This window comes from Lepus europaeus, chromosome 4, assembly GCF_033115175.1.
Source record: "Lepus europaeus isolate LE1 chromosome 4, mLepTim1.pri, whole genome shotgun sequence".
NCBI classification, from domain to species: domain Eukaryota; kingdom Metazoa; phylum Chordata; class Mammalia; order Lagomorpha; family Leporidae; genus Lepus; species Lepus europaeus.
The window spans coordinates 131923575-131944935 of NC_084830.1; the positions used below are offsets into that span (position 1 = coordinate 131923575).

Sequence of the window (21361 nt, forward strand, 5' to 3'; positions counted from 1 at the left end):
AGTCTACAAGAACAGGGGTTTATCTGCCTTGTGCCTCATATAGTGAATGGCACAGAATAGATACCCAATAAGTATTCTTGAAACCAACAGATTTCATTTGCCTGGGCTCTAAAAATATTTCTTACTGTTTCATAGAGATTAAGTAGCTCTGGAGATGAGAAAATAGAGTAACAGCATATAAAATCCTAAAAGTTGATACTAAGAGTATCTGCTGATTTATTGGAAATAGCTGCAAAGAGAGCAAGAAAACTAGGCTTCCACATGAGGACTGCTTTTACAATTTTGAAAACAGCATTTTATCTTGGTATGCATTTGTCCATTAGTGCCTTTAGGCAGAATGCTTTCTTAAAAGACAGGATCAATATTTTAAAGATTATATGGTTTGTATCTTTTGGAAAATCTCTTATCGTTTCCTCTGCCTGCCCTCTTTTTTATGTGTGTTTACAGACAATATCAGTTTATAGCTAGCTGCAGCGTATCTTGAGTTCATGTCTCAATCCTCCTTTATAATCTATAGTATTACATAGTTTGCTTACCTTGTGTTAAGTTTAGCTTTATCATCTATAAAATGGGGGTGAGAATGGTATCAGGATAGTAGGGCTGTGGAGGAGACTGAAACAATAAAAATAAGATACACTTCTGGCTTTTGGCATGGTGCATACGTTCATTGAACCTGGCATAATTGTTGAACTGTCTCTGCCCATGGGCTCTGCCAGGGAGTCCCTCCACCCCTTCACCTGTACTGGAACACTCACATTCTCATGTGGGACCTCGTGTCATTGTTTCCATTCTCAGCTTATACCCAGAACCCAGAACCACTTATCAGAGTCCCCCTGGACTTCATGGTTTTCTACCTGTTTTCATGTCTGTCTCCAAACAGCACAGGATTTTCATATTAAAGTGAAGATAGTTAAAGATAAGAGATTTCTAGGCTAAGCTTCATTTGTTTCTCTATTAAAATAGAACAAATGTGGGCTCTCTACTTTTTGGTGAAAAAATAAACGATGGAATTTTCCATGATTTCCCATTTTTATTCTCCTTACACCACCCTTCTCATTTGGGAGAGATTTTTATTTTGGTTATCATAATTTTTGGTAGGGAAGAGATGGTGAGACTAAATAATGAACTAGTGTTAGGCTATAAGAGATAGTTAGTGTTAACAAGGAAACATTGTAGAATGTGCTTGGCTTTGGAGCCCTAAGAGACACCAGCTCCAAAGAAAGCTCTTGGAATCGACTCACTAGGTGGGGGCACCGAGGGAAGGGAGAAGGAAAATGAAAGAAGAGCTTCCTTGTGGCCAGTAGAGATGGTTTGTGTGATTAGCTTGAAAGGTGATAGAGAGTTGAGAGCTGCCCATGAAGTAACTAGTCAAGTAAAACCAAATTAGAAGAGTGAGGCTGGCATCTAGTGGTAGAGATAAGTAATGTCCCGGAACACAAAGGAACCAAATGCGAAGATAATACTTTCAGGTATTATCTCCCCAGTCTCAAACATAGTGATAATTTCATCTTTCTGTATCAACCAAGACCATTTGGTTATGAAGAACATCAATTTGGGACGGATGTTGTGGCACAGTGGGTTAAACCACCACTGGGATGCCCTCATCTGTATTGGAGAGCCTGGTCCTATGCTTCCAATCCAGTTTCCTACGAATGCACTTGAGAGGGAACAGATGATGGTCCAACTGCTTGGGTTCTTCTCACCTATTTGGGAGAGCTGCATGGGGCTCCTGGCTCCTGGGTTCTGTCTAGTCTACCTCTGGCTATTGGGAGGGCCTTTAGGAAGTGACCCTGTGGATAGAAGATCTCTCTAGCTTTGTCTCTCCCTCAGTCACTCTGCCTTTGCAATGAATAAATAGGAGCCGGTGCTGTGGTATAGCATTTAAAGCTAGAGCCTGTGGGCCCTGTATCTCATGTGGATCCTGGTTCAAGATCTGGCTGCCCCACATCCGATCCTTTTCCCTGCTAATGTGCCTGGGAAAACATTGGAGAATGGCCCAAGTCTTTGGGCCCCTAAACCCACATGGGAGACCCAGCGGAGGCTCCTGGCTCCTGATCCGCTCAGCTCTGGCCATTGTGGCCACCTGAGGGGGTGAACTAGTAGATGGAAGATCTCTCTGCTTCTCTCTCACTCTCTCTAACTCTGCCTTTCAAATAAATGAAAAAATAATTTTAAAAGGGAAATGAATAAATAAATCTTTAAAAATCAATCAAACAAGTCAAGGAATTTGTTGATATTTGTGTTGGGAAGAATCAATACAATGCTTGACATGTATAATTTCACAATGGGGTGAATGAAAGTGTCATTTTAAAACTTGTCTCTTCGGTGCTACAGTTTCTCAAATGATTTTGTAATATGGAAGCATCAGAGATGTTTCACACCTAAGGCCAGTATTTGCACCACTAGAACATCCTTTAGAACACATCAGGTTATGCCTTTCTGTTGGACAGTGATGCTGTTTATTTGCATGCTTTTAATGACTACAAAGAGTCCTGTGTATTAAGTTTAAAAACTCACATAAGAGGTAGAGAAGGTGATGCCCACTTCCTTTTACGACTTACGTCAGTCACAAGTCACATTGGTTGTAATAGGAAGCAAACCCAAGTCCTTATGCTGTGTCTTTTTCCCTCAGTTCTCTGTGCCACAGAGCCACCAAGAGAAAACCTTTTCATCCCACAAACACTGTATAACACTCTTAGCAATTTTGAGCAACTAGCATTCTTTTCTGTCAAGGGGAGAGCATGCCCTGTAGAAGTGAAATGTAGTCCTTAGTATTGATCACAGGGATATTGAATGCCTTGCAATCTATTTGTGTCGTGAAATTTGAGGAGTTTGAATAGGAATGTGTGTAATTTAGGAATGAATTCTAAATTAGAGTAGCACAAGTGGGTTTCCTCAACACATAAACACATTGGAGAGTAGCACACTTGACATTTAAAATGTTCAGCTGAGGGGCTGGCACTCTGGCTTGGCAGATAAAGCCACCGCCTGTGGCTCGAGTCCCTGCTGCTCCTTTTCCGATCCAGCTCTCTGCTATGGCCTGAGAAAGCAGCAGAGGATGGCCCAAGTGCTTGGATCCCTGCACCTGTGTGGGAAACCTGAAAGAAGCTCCTAGCGCCTGGCTTCGGATCAGCTCAGCTCTGGCTGTTGCAGTCATTTGGGGAATGAACCAGCAGATGGAAGACCTCTCTCTGTCTCTCTCCCTCTCTCTATTTCTCTCTCTCTGTAATTCTGCCTTTTAACAAATAAATAAATCTTTAAAAAAATAAGTAAAATGTTCGGCTGAGACTGCCAAGTTAAGGTATGGATGATCAACCAGGTGGACGTGAAGCGCTGTAGGACAATGACATGAATGTTGGGAAGAAAGGCTATGTTAGAAGCCAAAATACGTATGTTACTTTGGGAGCATGGCCAGAATGTAAAAACAGTGCTAAAGTGACTGATTAAGCTACCATGTGCTTAATGTTGCCTTTCCAATAGGACAGAGAAACAAAAGCCCAGAAGCTGCCTCAGAAAATCAGTAAAGTGCCAGTCTCCCCTGCAGCCCTGTAGCAGAATGGGCATGCTCCACTCTGCTCTATGCCAGCATCACCCTTGGGGAAACTCCGGAGTCAGCCAGGGCAAGGAAATGCAAGGAGCATTTAGTAATGAGGATGAGCCTGTAGGTGAGCTTATTTATCACACAACCAAGGATCTGGGGACACAGTGGATACGTTTGTTAGGGAAGAGACCCACGGAATAAGGGCTAGTGAGAAGAAGCATGAAATAGCAAGAATATTCAAGAGATGACTTTGATAAAGACATTCTCTAGAACTCGCTAGTTGAGATACAGCTGATCTTTTGGTATTTTGTTCTCTTGAAATAAAGATCTGTTGCCATGATTAGTAATTCAGCCATGGTATATTGCTTATGGATTTTCTTTTGCAGGAATATGATTTTCTGTAATCATGAATTCATATTAAGCTTTTTATAAAAGTTAACCTTTTTTAAGATTTATTAATTTATTTGAAAGTCAGGGTTACACAGAGAGAGAAGGAGAGGCAGAGAGGTCTTCAATCTGCTGGTTCACTCCCCAATTGGCTGCAGCAGCTGGAGCTGTGCTGATCTGAAGCCAGCAGCCAGGAGCTTCTTCTGGGTCTCCCATGCAGGTACAGGTACCCAAGGACTTGGGCTATCTTCCACTGCTTTCCTAGGCCATAGCAGAGAGCTGGATTGGAAGTGGAGCAGCTGGGACACAAACCGGTACTCATATGGGATGCCAGCACTGGATGCAGAAGCTTTATCTGCTATGCCACAGTGCCAGCCCCAAAAGTTAACATTTTGAGTGGTTGTTGGTCTAATGGTTAAGATGCCTGCAGGGCATTCAATAGCTTGGATCAATAATAGGGAATACATTTCACTTCTACAAGACGTGTTCTTCCCTTGACAGAAAAGAATTCCTGGTCCTCAAAATTACAAAGGTGTTATATATTTTCTAGTTCCTGGGTTCAAGTCCTTGCTCTCTTAATTCTAGCTTCCTGCAAAGTAGACCCCAGAAGAGGCCAGGTGATGGCTCAGCTTTCCAAGTCCCTGCCATTCACCTGGGTTGGATTCTCAGTTCTTGGATTTGGTCCAGCCTAGCCCAGCCCTGATGACTGCAGGCATTTAGAAAGTAAACCAGCAGATGGAATTCTGTCTCTGTCTCTGTGTCTCTCTGTCTCTGAACTTCTTGAATATTTTTTTAAAAATTGACCTCTTTATATATTTTTTAATGCCTGGGTCAAGATGCCCATATGGGCTTTGTGACCAAAGAGTGGTTTCCAATATAGTTACACTCTGAGAAAGGATTTTTGCAAAAGCAATACACCCAGAGACTAGTTCTCTTCCCCCAAAGTCCTTTCTTCTTGAATCTATTATTTGGCTTGTCTCAGGGAACAGAAAACATGATACCAACTCTGTAAGAGAAGAGGGAATTTATTATTCCATTTAAAAGAGAAGTCAAAGAACAGACGATGCAGGGATGGCTTGAAACAATAAATTTATGTCATTGAAATATAGTTTCTCTCTGTTTCTTTGTCTCTATTTTGATTTCATTTTTATTATTATTTATTTATTTATTTATTTTGACAGGCAGAGTGGATAGTGAGAGAGAGAGACAGAGAGGAAGGTCTTCCTTTTTGCCTTTGGTTCACCCTCCAATGGCCGCTGCAGCCGGCTCATCTCGCTGATCCGAAGCCAGGAGCCAGGTGCTTCTCCTGGTCTCCCATGCGGGTGCAGGGCCCAAGGACTTGGGCCATCCTCCACTGCCTTCCCGGGCCATAGCAGAGAGCTGGCCTGGAAGAGGGGCAACCGGGATAGAGTCCGGCGCCCCAACCGGGACTAGAACCCGGTGTGCCGGCACCGCAAGGCAGAGGATTAGCCTGTTAAGCCACGGCGCTGGCCTTGATTTCATTTTTAAAGAGGCCCTATTTTTTCTCACCAGAGACTAGTTTCAGTTTTCAGGAAACATTTTCCAGGTCCATGTGTAAGAGAAAAGATAGTCTTTCTTGCAGCACTTCCAGGTCAAGACTAGAGGCTCTGTTTGAGTCATCTACTGATATTTATACTGATGTTTGTGGTGGAAGGACTTCTATTTGTAGGTTAGAATAGGCCTAGGTGGTAGGCTCCACAGGGATCATGATGGAATCAACACAACTGAAGACAAAAGCTGAAGTTTGAGAAGTCTGCTAAGAGGTAATTGGGGTTTCTGACACTAGAAATGTAGATATTGGGATATGAAAACAGCAGCAGAAGATGTCCACTCCATTGCTTTCTTTAAACCTCAATTCCCAAAACAGCTGCTAACAACATTCCATGTTGGTTATAGTGAGATATTTTTGCTACCTGATGTGAGCTCATAGAAGATCAAAAGACCTGAATATTGCTTAACGAATGAAGGAATACTAGTGACTTTCACAAAGTAGTCATTACCTACCTGAGGCCAAATGCCAGGCAAAGTGATGGGTGACTCACCTGCATAAACAATGAAATAATCCAAACCAAGGTAATTATGGAACTGCTACAGCCAAGGACACTGATAGCTAATATAACTCAAACTAAGCAGTGACGACTGAGAGCAGAGTTTGGATCTCATTTCCGTGCTAGTGTCATTGCTTTGAGTAACAGACATCCATTGTCATGATATTCCTCATCTCTCTCTGATAACTTACTTCTCCAACTACAAAAGGTGTTAGGTTATCTATTTGGGGAGTTTGCAGAAATAGCAATAGGCCTAAGTGACTCAGTGGTTCCCTCCTTTGCAGGGAAAATATTTTCTCTTTTGCTCATCTACAAGTGAGACAAACACAGTATGGAGTGACTGTGCAAGGAAACTTGCACTCTGTGAGCATTACTCACTGGGGGGCCAGAAAACCCACTTGGTGAACAGAACTTGGAAGCTCCACAATATATATCTTTAAATAATCAGGTCCCAAAAATGAATTGTCCATTAGTTAGTTCCTTTTTATTATGTTTATTTGTAATAAAGTGATACTTGGTTATCTGTGAGTTACATTCCCTTTTTCCCCCATTTTGTTCCAAATTTGGTACAGCATAGGGATGTGTTATTTAATTTACACCATCAAATTTCAAAAGAAATAATATTTGGAAGCTAAAAGAATAAGCAAATGGAGGCATTCTGTTAATCATTCATCACATTTTCCATATTTGGCAAATTTAATACGAGAACCAAATTCCCTAAAGGGAAGAGAAAAGAAAGAAGATTAGTATTATAAGGAGAGTGGGCATTGTTCTCAAATGCACTTTCTTTGTCTTTTAAGTCCTATAAAGAAGGCTGCTTTGTAATTTCCTTTACATCCATCATTTTTTTATTCCTGTTTGTCACCACCACAGTCAGTACGTTCTTTATGTGTTGATTATCCAAAAAAGTGTTCTGTGAAGTTTTCTTTTTTTAAAGATTTTTATTCATTTGAGAGGTAGAGATACAGACTGTGAGATGGAGGGACGGGGAGAAATGTCTTCCTTCCGTTGGTTCACTCCCCAAATGGCTGCAATGGCCGGAGCTACACCGATCTGAAGCCAGGAGCCAGGAGCTTCTTTCTAGTCTCCCACCGGGGTGCAGGGACCCAAGGACTTGGGCCATTTTGTACTGCTTTCCCAGGCCATAGCAGAGAGCTGGATGGGAAGAGGAGCGGCCAGGACTAGAACCGACGTCCATATAGGATGCCGGGACTGCAGGCGGAGGATTAACATACTGCACCATGGTGCTGGCCCCATTCTGTGAAGTTTTTCAAAAAAAGTTTCATCCTGTAACCCATTCCCATCTCAGTACTTTTCCAATCAGCATAGACATACTGGATTTTTCTACCAAGAGGTAAAATAGAGCCACAACAGTGATACTCCTAGACCTATTCACCCTGTTGTCTTGGCTGATTTAAACTTGTATATTTCGTTGTAATAAATAGATACAATGAAAATGACAGCTGTTATATTTATGAGGCCTTCTAGTAAATCATCAAACCTGAGTAGGCTTGGAACCCCAACCCAGGAGATCTCACAAATTGTGGAAGGGTTACTGTCAAGACATAGGCTGAGCCGGCGCCATGGCTTAACAGGCTAATCCTTCATCTTGCGGCGCCAGCACACTGGGTTCTAGTCCCAGTCAGGGCACCGGATTCTATCCCGGTTGCCCCTCTTCCAGGCCAGCTCTCTGCTATGGCCCGGGAAGGCAGTGGAGGATGGCCCAAGTGCTTGGGCCCTACACCTGCATGGGAGACCAGGAGAAGCACCTGGCTCCTGGCTTCGGATCAGCGAGATGCGCCGGCCGCAGCGGCCATTGGAGGGTGAACCAACGGCAAAAAGGAAGACCTTTCTCTCTGTCTCTCTCTCTTCCTATCCACTCTGCCTGACCAAAAAAAAAAAAAGACATAGGCTGACTTCTAAAAACAGCGTCAAATGGTGCTAAAATATATCTCAAGGAATTTCTTGATTTTTAATCTAAATTTCCTACTGAAATTATTTGAAAGGCAAATAATATTGCAAGTTAGCTATTAATTTTTATACATGTAAGAAACATAACCACTTTGTTACTCATATGTAATAGTATGTGCCTGTATATATGTCTAGGTCTTCATTTATACCTATTGCTTTATCTTCATCTTTATCTGTGTCTATATCTACTAATATCTCTCAAACGACATTGATAAGGTACTACACATAGGCTTGTCAGTGTGACTTGTGAAAGAAAATTTGAGTGATTTTTAAAATAATGGATTTTCATTTATTGTTTGAATATAATCTGTAGACTTCTTATAAATATGATCTCTGAAATTCTCCCAAAATATCATGTAAGCGATTCTATTAAAAATGTCTACTGTGAATGTTAACTACATTTTTAAAAGAAACTTTTGCTGTCTAAATAGTCTGCTCCTGATATTTCTTTTTTAAATTTTAAAAAATGTATTCATTTTTACTAATTTGAGGGACAAAGAGGCAGAGACAGGCAGATGGTCAGTCAGATGGGCAAAGTTCTTATGCAGTGGTTCACTCCTCAGACATTTGCAACAGCCTACACTGTGCCAGGTTGAAGCTGAGAGCCAATAATTCAATCCAGTTCTCCCACATGGGTGGCAGAAGACCCAACCACGTGAGCCATCACCTGCTGCCTCTCACATGAACCTTAGCAGAAATCCAGAATTAGACGTGGAGCAGGACTCAAACTCAGCACTTGGATGTAGGCATCTGAAGCATTGTTGTAACAGCTGTGCCACATGCCTGTCCCTACCCCAATCTTTCATGAACAACAGGCTATTTTTTTTTAATGGTACACATCAGTAAAACCTAATTCCTTGGCTTATGTTGTTTGGAACTTACATGAAGAAACATAGAGAAAAAATATAGTAATGGTGTTTTATTTTTAACTTACCACTGTTCAGTGCAGAAGAAACACTCATTCTGGTAAGTACGCATGTTTGTAGCACACACATACGCTGTCACATTAGGACAGTTTGCATCATAAAGAGGATCCAGTGGCTGATATATATGGCACGGGGGCTGCGCATACCACAAAATATCATAGGAGTAATGAATATTCGTATTATTCAATTCCATCTGTGCCTTGCCTATCACTTCTGCCACAGATAGAAATAATAGCAAATCTTAACAATTCATTGATCTTTTCAAAAATTTCCTGTGCTCTGGCTTCCCACCAGGTGGCCAATTTTTGTTTTTGTTTTTCTGACTGTAGCGTCTGCCCCATCCCATCATTTCCTCAATCCATACCTTATAATGTCCATGCTTAACTCCAAATGTGAAGTTTTCATTTAACCTTGGTCTCTAACTCAGAAGGAAGTTTCTGAGTGGAGAGATAGATGTGTTTGTGAATTCTAGACGATAGGGCTCAAGAGTGGTTGGTAAAATGAAGGTTCTGTATCGAGACTAGGAATAAATTTTGGACTTACCACAATTTTGTGACTTTGAGTAAATGACAGGTGTTATTTCACTTAATCCTCAGAAATACACTGACTCATATATTTTATTTGACTATATGTATTCATTTTACTATAAGTTATTACTATACTATAATGCTTTTATTGCATTGGAAAGCATCTAAGCCGGGAAAGGTTAAGCTACATGCCAGAGTCCAGATAAAGTCCTTTCTTTCTACTTTACTTTCATTAAATTTTAGATAAGTCAGGTCAAGACATTGATCATTATTAGAAAGAGAATCTAGAATTAGAAATGCAAATATACCGTAGGCCATTTAGAACTGTCACGTGGTTTGAAAATCCCTGCAAATAAAGTGCAAACAGTAAGTTAAAGTGCTCCATGGGATATGATTTTTCTTACTGAAACTACTTGGAATAAAGAACTATGACTTAACTATACATTTGCTCAAAAGTATACAAAATAATTTATAGCAACAGTATTTGTAGACACCATTCCTGTGTTAGCTACTTTATCCATTACTTTTATTTTCACAGTCATATTTATGGCTTTCCTATGTAATTGAAGAGAGTAAACAATGTTGTGTGGTTGTGTGCATAACTTATAAACAATGTTATTTTCAGTGAGTTATTGGACTCTTGTCTCTGATTTCCTCCTCATTATAACTGGGATAATTATTTGCATTTTAAGAGTATTGTAAAGATTAAATGTGATGCAGTAAGTAATGTATTAGGCTAGTTCCTATGAACACATTGTGCTTAAAGGACTCAGTGATGACAAGAAAACTTAAAGTTGGGTGGGCGTTGTGGTACAGTGGGTTAAACTGCTGTGTGTGATGCCCACGTCCCATATTGGAGTGCCTGGGATCAAGTCCCAACTCCACGTCCTATTCAGCTTCTTGCTGATACAGGTAAGAGGCAGCAACTAATAGATCAGGCCAAGTATTTGGGTTCCTGCTACCCATAAAGGTGACCCAAATAGAGTTCCAGGCTTCCAGTTTTTGCCTGGCTTTCAGGAGACTGAGTTTGTAGGAGTAGAGGAATAGGAAAGGGCTTATTGTAGTTTGGCTATTACTTACTTCTCACTGTTAAATATTTAAAACATCAGAAAATATTCTAATGTTCCCAAAATGAGAATTTTCAAAAGTTAATAGAGAAATGCTAAGTAGTATTTAGCAATATTTCCAGAAAGTAAACAAAAGACCTGATAATCTTTCCAGGACCAGATCATGCTAAATAGAAAATGATCATGTTTTTATCTAATCCTATAAAGTCAAAGTATTTACATGACAAAAGAAGTTGGGTGTAGTTATGAGAAAAGAAAAATAATGTGCCTCATTTAGTAAAAATAAAATAAATTACCCATATATACTGCATACCAAGTAAGAATAAACTTCAAATGAATTAGGATCTGAATATTAAAAATGAAACCTGGAGAAGACATTTAGGTTAGTGGTTAAGATACCCACATCCTATGTCAGAGTGCTTGGGTTCAAATCCTGAATCTGGTTCCTGACCAGTTTTCTGCAGTGCTGACTCTGAGAGACAGCAACGATAGCCCAAGTACTTTAGGTCCCTGTAACAAAGAGTAACCTGGATTGAATTCCTCGTTCCTGGTTTGAGTACCAGCCCACTTTGAGCCACTGCAGGCACTTGGAGAGTGAATCAGTAGATGGAAGCTCTCTCTGACTCTTTCTCTCCCTTTCCGCTTCTCAAATGAATTTTTTTTAATGAAAAAAAAAGTAAGGCAATGCAATCATTAAAATATGACAGAATCCCTCTTTAATCTTAATTATAGGGAGAGACTTTGTGAAAATGACTCATTTATCTAAATACATTAACAGAAAAGACTGATATATTTTATTACATAAAATTAAAGATAACTTCTTGGCAAAAAAATAAACATATATAGGCTTAAAAGGTATTTGATAAAGAGCTAACATCTCTAGTATATAAAGAACTGTAAGACCCCTGCTAAAAGTAAATATTAAAATAATATTATAGTAAAGGGTTAAAAAGTTTGGCTGCTGACAGTAGCCATTCCTTAGGATAACTGTGTCTCCACCCGCCTGCAGAATAACCTTGGGAAACTGCTCTGTGTAACTGTCTCACGCGATAAAACTTGCAGGGGTCCAGAAAAGAGTTGCAATAAGGTTCTGTGACCATTGTATAAACTTACCCCTTCCCTCGCTAAAATCGAAACAAGAGTTTGCCCTTCAAGGTAGCTAATCACCTAACGCCCCACATACATATGTTAATCAGGTGGCTATTGTCTTTAAAAACTGCTGTAACCCCTGCTGGGGCTCCCTCGCTCTCTTTCTCGACTGCCTGTGGTGCTGGGGAGCCCGTTTGTATAAACGTTTTATTAAATATCCTCTTGCTTTTGCATCTACTGGGCTAGAGTTTTGGGTCTTTGGGCGACCACTCGATTCCCAGATTTGGGGTCCTTCAGAACTATTTAAAATTGATGAAATAAAAATAAAATCAATTTCAGAGCATGCAAGATACCAAATACATACAGTTCACACTCACCCACATCCTCAATAAGGATATAGAACTAATCCTTACAATCTACAAAACGTATTCAGCTTCACCCATGAGAAGAAAATTGCTGATTAAAAATAGACTAAAATGTCATCTCAGCTATCAGATTAGTTGTTAAGGAAGATGTATTTTCATGTTACTGGTGGGAATGCAAATTGATATGTGATGGGTCCCAGTGACATTTATTGAACCAACCAACTATTATGATTAATCAAATTCTGTCCAACTGAGGGTTACATAAAATAATAAAATATATTTCAGAGAATCTACACATAGCAGATAATTAATTGATGGTAGCTAAATTTTAAATATTCCTTTACAGAGCATTTGCTGTGAAACATTTATGGAGAATGTAAGAATGCAAAAGTAGGTAAGATATACTGTAGCATCAGCTTTACTACTCTGTAACTTCTTCCTAGTGTACTAGTTTCCTGTCACTGCTGTAAGGAATTATCAAAATTCGTGACTTCAAATGACATAGGTTTATTATCTCACAGTTCTGGAGGTAGGAAGCCCTAAAACCCAGGCACCAGCGTGGTAGCTGCATTCCTTCTGGAATTCTAGGGAAGAACCATTTCCTTACTTTTTTCAGCCTCTACAGGACACCCGAATTCCTTGGACTATGGCTCCATTCTCACATCATTCCAGCCTCTGCTTCCACTGTCACATCTCCTTCTGAGCCCTGTCCTCCTGCCTCCCTCTTCTAAGAATCTCTGTGATGATACTGTTCCCACCTCAGTGATCTAGAATAATCTTCCCATCTCAAGAACCTTAATCAGATCTGCAAAAATATCTTTTTCCAAGAGAAATAGCATATTCAAAACTTCTGGTGATTGATATTAGATCTTAGATATTTTAAGAGGTCATCCTTTAACCTGTAATAGCAAGTGACATAAGTTTTATCCCCAAACTATTCAGACACACACATGATCTGAGCACAATTCTCACAAATGCTTTTGTTTCTGTTTTATTTTCCATTCTCATCATTTAAAGAACCTGCTGAAGCCTGGATGAAAATGCATTGTTGTTTTGATCAGAAAAAAATCCTACTCACACAAACATTACAATTTTGTTCTACTTTCGAGGATTTCTTTTGAAAAGGGCATGAGAATCCACAAGGCAGAAAACAAGTCTGACTTTTCCATTTAGGAAAACGTTATTATTTAAAAAAAAAAGATTTATTTACTTATTTGAAATGGAGAAAGAGAGAGAGAGCAAGTGATTTCTTCCTCCTGGTTCATTCCCCAAATGGCCACAACAGCCAGGTCTCTGCCAGGATCCAGGAACTCCATCCTGGTCTCTCATATGTGTGACAGGGACCCAAGCACCTGTGCCATCTTCTGCTGCTTTCCTAGGCACATTAGCAGGAGGTGGATCAGAAGCAGAGCAGGCAGGACTTGAACTAGCACTCTGATGTGGGATGCTGGTGATGTAAGTGGAAGCTTAACCCACAGTGTCACAACGCCGGCCCCACAGGGAAATATCTTTCCATGATACTTGAATTTGATTGACAGTCTCAAAGGCTTACATTTAAACAAAGCATTCCCCATCCAATATCACAAATGACTTTTTTCCCTTTCGTACAACTTTAAGAAAATCAGGTATTTAATATCTGCCAAAATACAAGGTCACTCACCTGAAAAAACAGTATGTGCCAAAGTAGAGGATACCAGGAAAAATATGATCTTTGGAGAAAGACAGCCATTCGATTTCATCTAGTATCCTTCTTTGGTGAAGTCTACAAAAATAGCCAAGACAATTTAGTCCTAATCTCTGGAAGATCTGGCTTTCCAAACATCAGATACCCCATACCCCAACAGGGTGCCATTCCGCTGCAGTTGACCCTGACAGCCTCACTGGCCTGAAAGGTCCCTCTGCTCTTGGGAAGGGGAGAAAACTAACTTTTTCCTTTCTGCCAATAATCAGCCTACATACATCACAGTCCTGGCCTGGAACAAAAGTTGACCCTAGGACTCTCGTTCAGGCGTCATGACTCCAAACATGTTACCTATAAATAAAATTTCCCTACAGTTTATTACCTAAACTGGGATGCTCTTATTAGTGATTATAGACATACCATACAATCATAAGAATTCTGGGTGTGAAGTAGAATAGGTGTGAAGTAGAGTTGTCCCTCATATGCAGGCACATGTCACCCTGTAACACAAGCTATTTGATTTCCTGGCATGGACTAGTTTCTCTCACGTGAAGTACTTAATTTCCTAGCTAGTTTCTCATTTTGTTGTGCCAGTCACATGGGCACAAATATAAAGATGTGATTACGAATGGAATTATTGGTCCTGGGTTATACCGATTATGTGTACTTTCCCTGATATAAGAATCAGTAGACATACATATGTACAGACAGGAACTTCAGAAGTTTGTGGAAAATGAAATTAAGCCATATATTCATTTTGAAGCCCACATAGAGTTTTTTCATAATACACATTTCCATTAACACATAATACACATTTCCATTAACATTTTGGCCTTGGATTGATTTATTGAAATGAATGAGATGCAAGAAAGCATGGAGTTGGTAGTCAGGAATCAGAGTTTCAGTCCTAGATTCAGCATCTCCTGGATGTGTGAGTCTCAGAAGAAATATGAACTTTGTAGAATATTGAGAGGGCCAATTGGTATTAATATAAAAGCTTAAATACACCAAATTGGCGATTTATTAAATCAAACTTTACTTTGTAGAGATGAGTCTGTTAGACCCAGAGAGAAAAGACTATTCAAGTCCATTTCTTCATTTTCATCATGTTCTAGGGAATTCATGTCTCTGCTTCAAATTCTAACAGGTGGGCACATAGAGAAACAAAGGAGAACCACATTAAGATAGAGACTCCCCTTACTTTCACCTGCAAAGAAAAGAAAAGGAGGGTGTTGGAGGAAAAAAGTAATAAAAAGAGAGAGAGAGAGAGAGAGAGAGAGAGACTGACTCACTGTTAGTGTTGAGACCTTCCAGTGATGGGAAAAATCACTGACATGGATTAAGAACAGTGAAGGCAAAGCGAAATTACCTGAATGATGGGACCAAACCTGATTTCCCAACTAACCTTGAGAAGAGTTGCTGTTCTGAATGTCTGGTGGTGAGGAATGTGGGGAGCAGAGTGGCAGTCTCCTTGCTTAGGACACTGACCACTTGTGTGGCATGAATTTACTCTGAGGGTTGTTTCTGAATTTGATCTGTTTCTTGAGCCACCCCCTCTGATGTTTCATGCTCCAGCAGGCAAGGACAAACTTGGAGGCTCTGCACTTCTGATTTCTGTTTGTGTGTCACGAGAACAAGAAGAACGGACAGCTGAAGGATTTGTTACCTGCATAGCAGGTTAATGTCACACCATGTTCCAGAACTTTTGGTGAATTTTGATTCAAGCAGGTACTAGTCTTTCCAGACTGCTCTATCTCTACTTCTCAGAAGTCTTGCCTGTTCTACATTTATTGGGTATATTTTTCTGTTTGTTTGGGAAATCACAATGTCTCAAATATTTGCATTGCCCAAGCCTCCCATTTCTCCACTTGTTGCCCTGCACCACACCTCAGCTCTGGCAAGTTCAAAAATTTGCCAAGATCTCTGCGAGTGAGATCCCAGTGGAAAAAACAGATCATCAAAGAAGGAGGTACCTTTCTCTGAAGGGAGGAGAGAACTTCCACTTTGACTATGACCTTGGCTAAATATGATCAGAGTCGGTGAACTCAAAAGGCTTCCATAGCTTTGGCAACTCATGACTAGAGCCTCGGGTGATTACTGACGCCATAAACAAGAGTGTCAATTTGTTAAGTCAACAACAGGAGTCACTGTGCACTTACTCCTCATGTAGGATCTCTGTCCTTAATGTGCTGTACATTGAGATTTAATGCTATAACTAGTACTCAAACAGTATTTTTCGCTTTGTGTTTCCGTGTGGGTGCAAACTGTTGAAAGCTTATTTAATATATACTAAATTGATCTTTTGTATATAAAGATAATTGAAAATGAATCTTGATGTGAATGGAAGGAGAGAGGGAGCGGGAGAGGGGAAGGTTGCAGGTGGGAGGGAAGTTATGGGGGGGGGGAGCCATTGTAATCCATAAGCTGTACTTTGGAAATTTATATTCATTAAATAAAAGTTAAAAAAATTTGCCATGATTTTGAAAAGTTCCACCTCACAGGCTTTAATTTATGCTGTATTGTTAGTACCTTGTTGTTTTGTGTTCCTGTACCAGACTGAACCCTGTGGTCTGACATTTATATTTAGCCTCTTTACATGTCTGTTCATTCTCTGTTGACATCATGCTCTGTAGTCTCCTCTTTCTTCCAAGTTAGGTCAATTCAGCTTCCAGACCTTGATTATGGAGAAGGATAGAAAAAGTACTATACAATTGACTATACAGTTCTGCTATTGTTGTTACTTACCTATGCCTTCTAGACTCTCAAGGAAGCCTCTTTAATGTCCTGTTGCTACTTAGGCCATCTGTCCCGTACAAATCCCTTTTTTTGAGCCTTTTTTCCCCCAGTTATCTGACCCCATGCCATCCACACTGAGTGAAAAACTTCATCCGTTCTTTACTGATTAAACAAACTGCAGGATGAATTAGCCCTGTTTCCCCTCTTTAACATTCTAGACGCTTTTCCTGTTTTGTCCTTTACTCTATGTCAACTTACCTAGGGATCTACACATTCATTTGTTTGCTTCTTTCTATTTATTTATTTTTTTTTTATTTTTTTTTTATTTTTTGACAGGCAGAGTGGACAGTGAGAGACAGAGACAGAGAGAAAGGTCTTCCTTTTGCCGTTGGTTCACCCTCCAATGGCCGCCGCGGTAGCGCGCTGCGGCCGGCGCACCGCGCTGATCCGATGGCAGGAGCCAGGTGCTTATCCTGGTCTCCCATGGGGTGCAGGGCCCAAGGGCTTGGGCCATCCTCCACTGCACTCCCTGGCCACAGCAGAGAGCTGGCCTGGAAGAGGGGCAACCGGGACAGGATCGGTGCCCCGACCGGGACTAGAACCCGGTGTGCCGGCGCCGCTAGGCGGAGGATTAGCCTATTGAGCCGCGGTGCCGGCCCTGCTTCTTTCTATTAGCACCTGTTGATGTGGTTCACATTCCTCATCACACTCACTCCTAATGATGCCACAAAGGGCAGAGATGTGATTAACTCCAAACCTCATGTTTGCTTGCTTTCCTTACATTGTTTGAGAAAATGAATGTTGTGCTTGATTTGTTCTTCCACAGTCTTCTTAGAACTGTATCCTGAGAATGTTGTATATGATATATTTTGCCTTTGTTGGCCAGCATCTTTGTTTTCTCTTACATTAAATCTCACTGTTTTTCAAAGCCAGTGCTTTTAAACCCTTCAAAACTGCCTCCAGAGTAATTAGACTATATATTCTATGAAACAAATGATCCTCTCTGTACTTAATTGTGATTTATAACCACAATGAAGAGCTTTTTCTTTTCCTTTTTTTTTTTTTTTTTTTTGCCACGTAATAGGTACTCAGTAAATATGTAAGAGAATAATAATGGGAAGAACAGGAAAGGGAAGAAAAATCCATCCATCATTTTTTTTTAAAGATTCTTAGAGAAAGGTCTTCCTTCTGTTGGTTCACTCCCCAGATGGCCGCAAAGGCTGGAGCTGCGCCGATCTGAAGCCAGGAGCCAGGTACTTCTTCCCGGTCTCCTTTGCGGGTGCAGGGGCCCATACACTTGGGCCATCTACTGTTTTCCAGGCCATAGCAGAGAGCTGGGTTGAAAGAGGTGTAGCCGGGATTAGCGCCCATATGGGATGCTGGTGTCACAGGTGGAGGATTAACCTACTGTACCACAGAGCCAGCCCCCATTCATCATTTTTTGTTTGTTTGCTATGTTTTTGGAAATTCTTTAAATTGTGTCTTTTCAGATGTATTTTAGAATGATTGTTTCTAGTGCACCAGTAAGTAACCCTCCTGAAATCTTGATTGCAGTCCTAAATTTGGAAAAAGAAACAACATTAAATATAGTCTTTACATCCATGAGTGTCATGTGCCTTCTTTCTGACTTGCAGGATAATTTTTCCATTTTTTTAGATATTTCAAGAATGTTATTTCCAAAACACTGACATGAACTCATCGCTGACTCAGATCCTCCATTAGTTCTTGGTTGCTTATTATGGGATTATTATTTATGGTAAAACTTGAATATGAAGAAAGGAACTGAAGTCAGCTTGTTTATTTTCCCGTGAAATAAGGTTACTGGGGCCAGCACTGTAGCATAGTGGGTAAAGCCGCTGCCTGCAGTGCTGGTATCACATATGGTTCGAGTCCCACTGGTTCAAGTCCCAGCTGTTCCACTTCCGATTCAACTCTGCTATGGCCTGGGAAAGCAGTAGAAAATGGCTCAAGTACTTGGGTCCCTGCACCCATGTGGGAGAACCTGGAAGAAGCTCCTGGCTCCTGGCTTTGGATTGGTTTAGCTCTGGCTATTGTGGCCATTTGGGGAGTGAAGCAGCAGTTAGAAGACTCTATGTCTCTCTGTATCTCTCTCTCTCTCTCTCTCTCTCTCTCTCTCTCTCTCTCTCCCCTTCCCTCCCTCTGCCTCTTCCTCTGTACCTCTGCCTTTCAAATAAAGATAAATCTTAAAAAAAGAATAAGATTACTCTCCCCCTTATCAACACATTATACATTCCTTCATACTTTTCACCCAAAGTTTTTTCCTTCCATCCTTATTATGTCTAGTAGTTTTACACATATATATTTATTATAATTTTCAACTATTAGTAATCTTTTTTAAAAGGGAAATCTAGGTAAGAGATGACTGTGTAGTAATTTAATAAGTATATATTTCTTCATAGTGCAATATTCAATGTGACAGAAAGATTAAATTTATTAACAGATCCAAATTCAAAATTGTAAGTAGTTTTTATTACATATATATTGCTTTTGCATCATCTTATAAAGTTGAAAAATCATAACTTGAATCACAAGTTTTAGGAGTTTATACATAATGTACATCTAAAAATATACAAACACAAATAGAGACTTGACAACTTTCATTTAAATCTTTTAACCTTGACTAAGGCATAAACCTTTTTAGTTTATTTAAAAGCTGGTCCTGATTCTTCTTCACTTTATATTTTTATAATCTTAAAATGATCTGCCAGATTAGACAAGATCACTTACACAATATGATGACTTACGATTTCCACTAATATTACAGAGACAGCTTTTAACTTTTTCACTTGTTCTCACAAAAAGTCTAATGGAAGACATGGCTTTTGCTCTAGATGGTGACATTTCGTGTTCCTATGCTCATTGACAGCACCCAATGGGCTTAGGAAAGTCACATCAAGAAGAAAGGAAGTGTACAGTTAGTGCCATATTAGTGGAACATTCAGCCAGCAGGGGGTTGAGAAGAAGAGGGGAGGGGTTCAGTCAAGTGAGAAGTTCCCTTGGAAGGAACAGACTAGAACAGAGAGGCCTCAAAATAAAGTGTCAGGAATAAGAACTTCCAGTAAAAATAATACCTTTCAAACAAAGAAGGCTGAGGTTTGAGTCCCATGTCAAAGACTATACTCATTCCAAATGTAACTCAAACCAATAAGAGTTTTATTTGCTTGTTTTATGGCTTAACCACACATAAAGGCAGCATCCTCAAAGTGGAAACAGAAAATACAACCAAAGTAATTTTCATGGTTTGAAGAGAAAGAAACAAGTTGCCACAGGTAACAAAGTCAGCAGTAAAGAGAAGGATTTATATTTAGACAATCCCATGGCACCCTTATGTCTCGGTTTCCCAACTTAATGGTTGAGCACTTCTAGATGTGGACTTGAGAGGCAATCTGCTGCCCTTCCTCTGGTTTCTGAAGCCGGACTCTCCAGACATAGGATTGAGATGGAACTAGAAGCTCATCCAGTTTTATTGGTGAACAACAAGGTTTATAGTTCTTGTGGCTGAGTTCTACCTTATGATTTTCTTATTACAAAGAATGACTTTAGACAACACAACACAGGACAAAGGCAGATAATGGCTATCTATAATGAGTCACATACTCAGAGGACTATCAATTTCTAACCAAAGTTTCCTCCTGTAAATCTCAATTTGAAAAAAATCCCTCTTAGAAGAGATAAGGAGAAGCTCTTACCACCTTCACTCAGCTGAGCCCTGAGCAGAGATCTGGAAATTTGGGAAGAAATTTTACTACTGCTGCCTTGTTCGTTGCAGTTCGTTGGAGTGAGGAGGGAGTCATGAGCATCCCATCCAATTTCTTCAGAAAAATTTCTCCCTGTCATTTACAGTTTGAATAGTTGGGGGCCTGCAAATGAAGAGTCTCAGGAGTAAGGACAGAGTTTTGTCCTGTGCATATGGAGCCCGCAAACAAGGGGCTCTCCAAACAGCTGAAGACAAGGGTCTTAATAATAAAGGAATGGGATTGGGAGAAAGGGCTTCTGTGGAAAAACAAATGAACTTTTAGAGAAGGCAGATGGCCTTTTAAGGGAACAGAGGGAAGGGCTGGAAGTTTGTGATAATGTTTGTTTATGTGCTCTCTCAACCCAGTGATAATGACTAGTCTCCTTTTGAACTGGAAAATCCCTCAGACAGGGCATTTATAATGTCTTCCAGAAAGCCCTACTTCAATCACCAGAAGAAGTTTAGCTATGGTTTCTCTGAGTGTTTTTAAATGACAATAAATAACCCTGATGCAATTTTGGTGAGTGGAACATTTGTCCATAGATAGCATCACTCATGCCACATTCCATGTAATTGGGAAGTGCACTTCAAGGAGTACCAGCAGCTTTAGCTCCGACAGCCATGCAGAGGTGAGGAATTGATTAGAGGTCATGTAGAGGACAGGAGACTGTGGACATGATATGCCGCTGATGGGACATTGCTTACATTACCGGAAGTTCAACATCAGAAGAGCCTCTTACACGGACTGGAAGACTATTTACAGTATTAAGCCTATTTCTTTAGATTACTAGCTGAAGGCATGGTGCAATGAAGGCATTTAGAAAATGGGTGGGGGGAGACATGGAAATCTTGAGTAGGCAAAGAGTCTGGGGAAGAAGCATTGAAGAGAACAGAGATATTTTGTAGAGGTTTGTAATAAATGAATAGAGGGAAGCAAAAATCTGAATTTGGAAATACTAATGAGGGTGAATGTGTGGTGTAGTGGTTAAGTTGCCACATCCCAAACCAGAATGCCTGACTCAAGTTGTGGCTACTCTACTTCCAATCCAACTTCTTGCAAATGTATACCCTCAAAGGCAGCAGATGATGGGTCAAGTGCATGGGTCCCTACCACCCAGACGGGAGACCTGGATTGAGTTCCAAGTTCCTGGCATTGACTTGGCCTACCTCTGGCTATTGTGGGCATTTGGGGAGTGAACCAGTATATGGAAAATTTTTCTCCTGTATCTCTGTATGTGTATCTCA

At 40.3% G+C, this 21361-nt stretch overlaps 2 protein-coding genes across 2 annotated transcripts in view; one reads left to right on the forward strand and one right to left on the reverse strand.

Moving 5' to 3' along the window:
* Window positions 1-21361, forward strand: part of LOC133758779 (serine protease inhibitor Kazal-type 10-like) — a 137944-nt gene that overhangs the window by 80134 nt on the left and 36449 nt on the right. The gene's annotated exons all lie outside the window — the stretch shown is intronic.
* On the reverse strand, window positions 6663-13681 carry SPINK13 (serine peptidase inhibitor Kazal type 13). The gene is made up of 4 exons (XM_062189924.1): window positions 13603-13681; window positions 9730-9767; window positions 8903-9030; window positions 6663-6714 (listed from the first exon to the last, which is right to left on the reverse strand). The coding sequence occupies exons 1-4, from the start codon at window positions 13679-13681 to the stop codon at window positions 6663-6665; spliced, it is 297 nt and encodes a 98-aa protein (XP_062045908.1).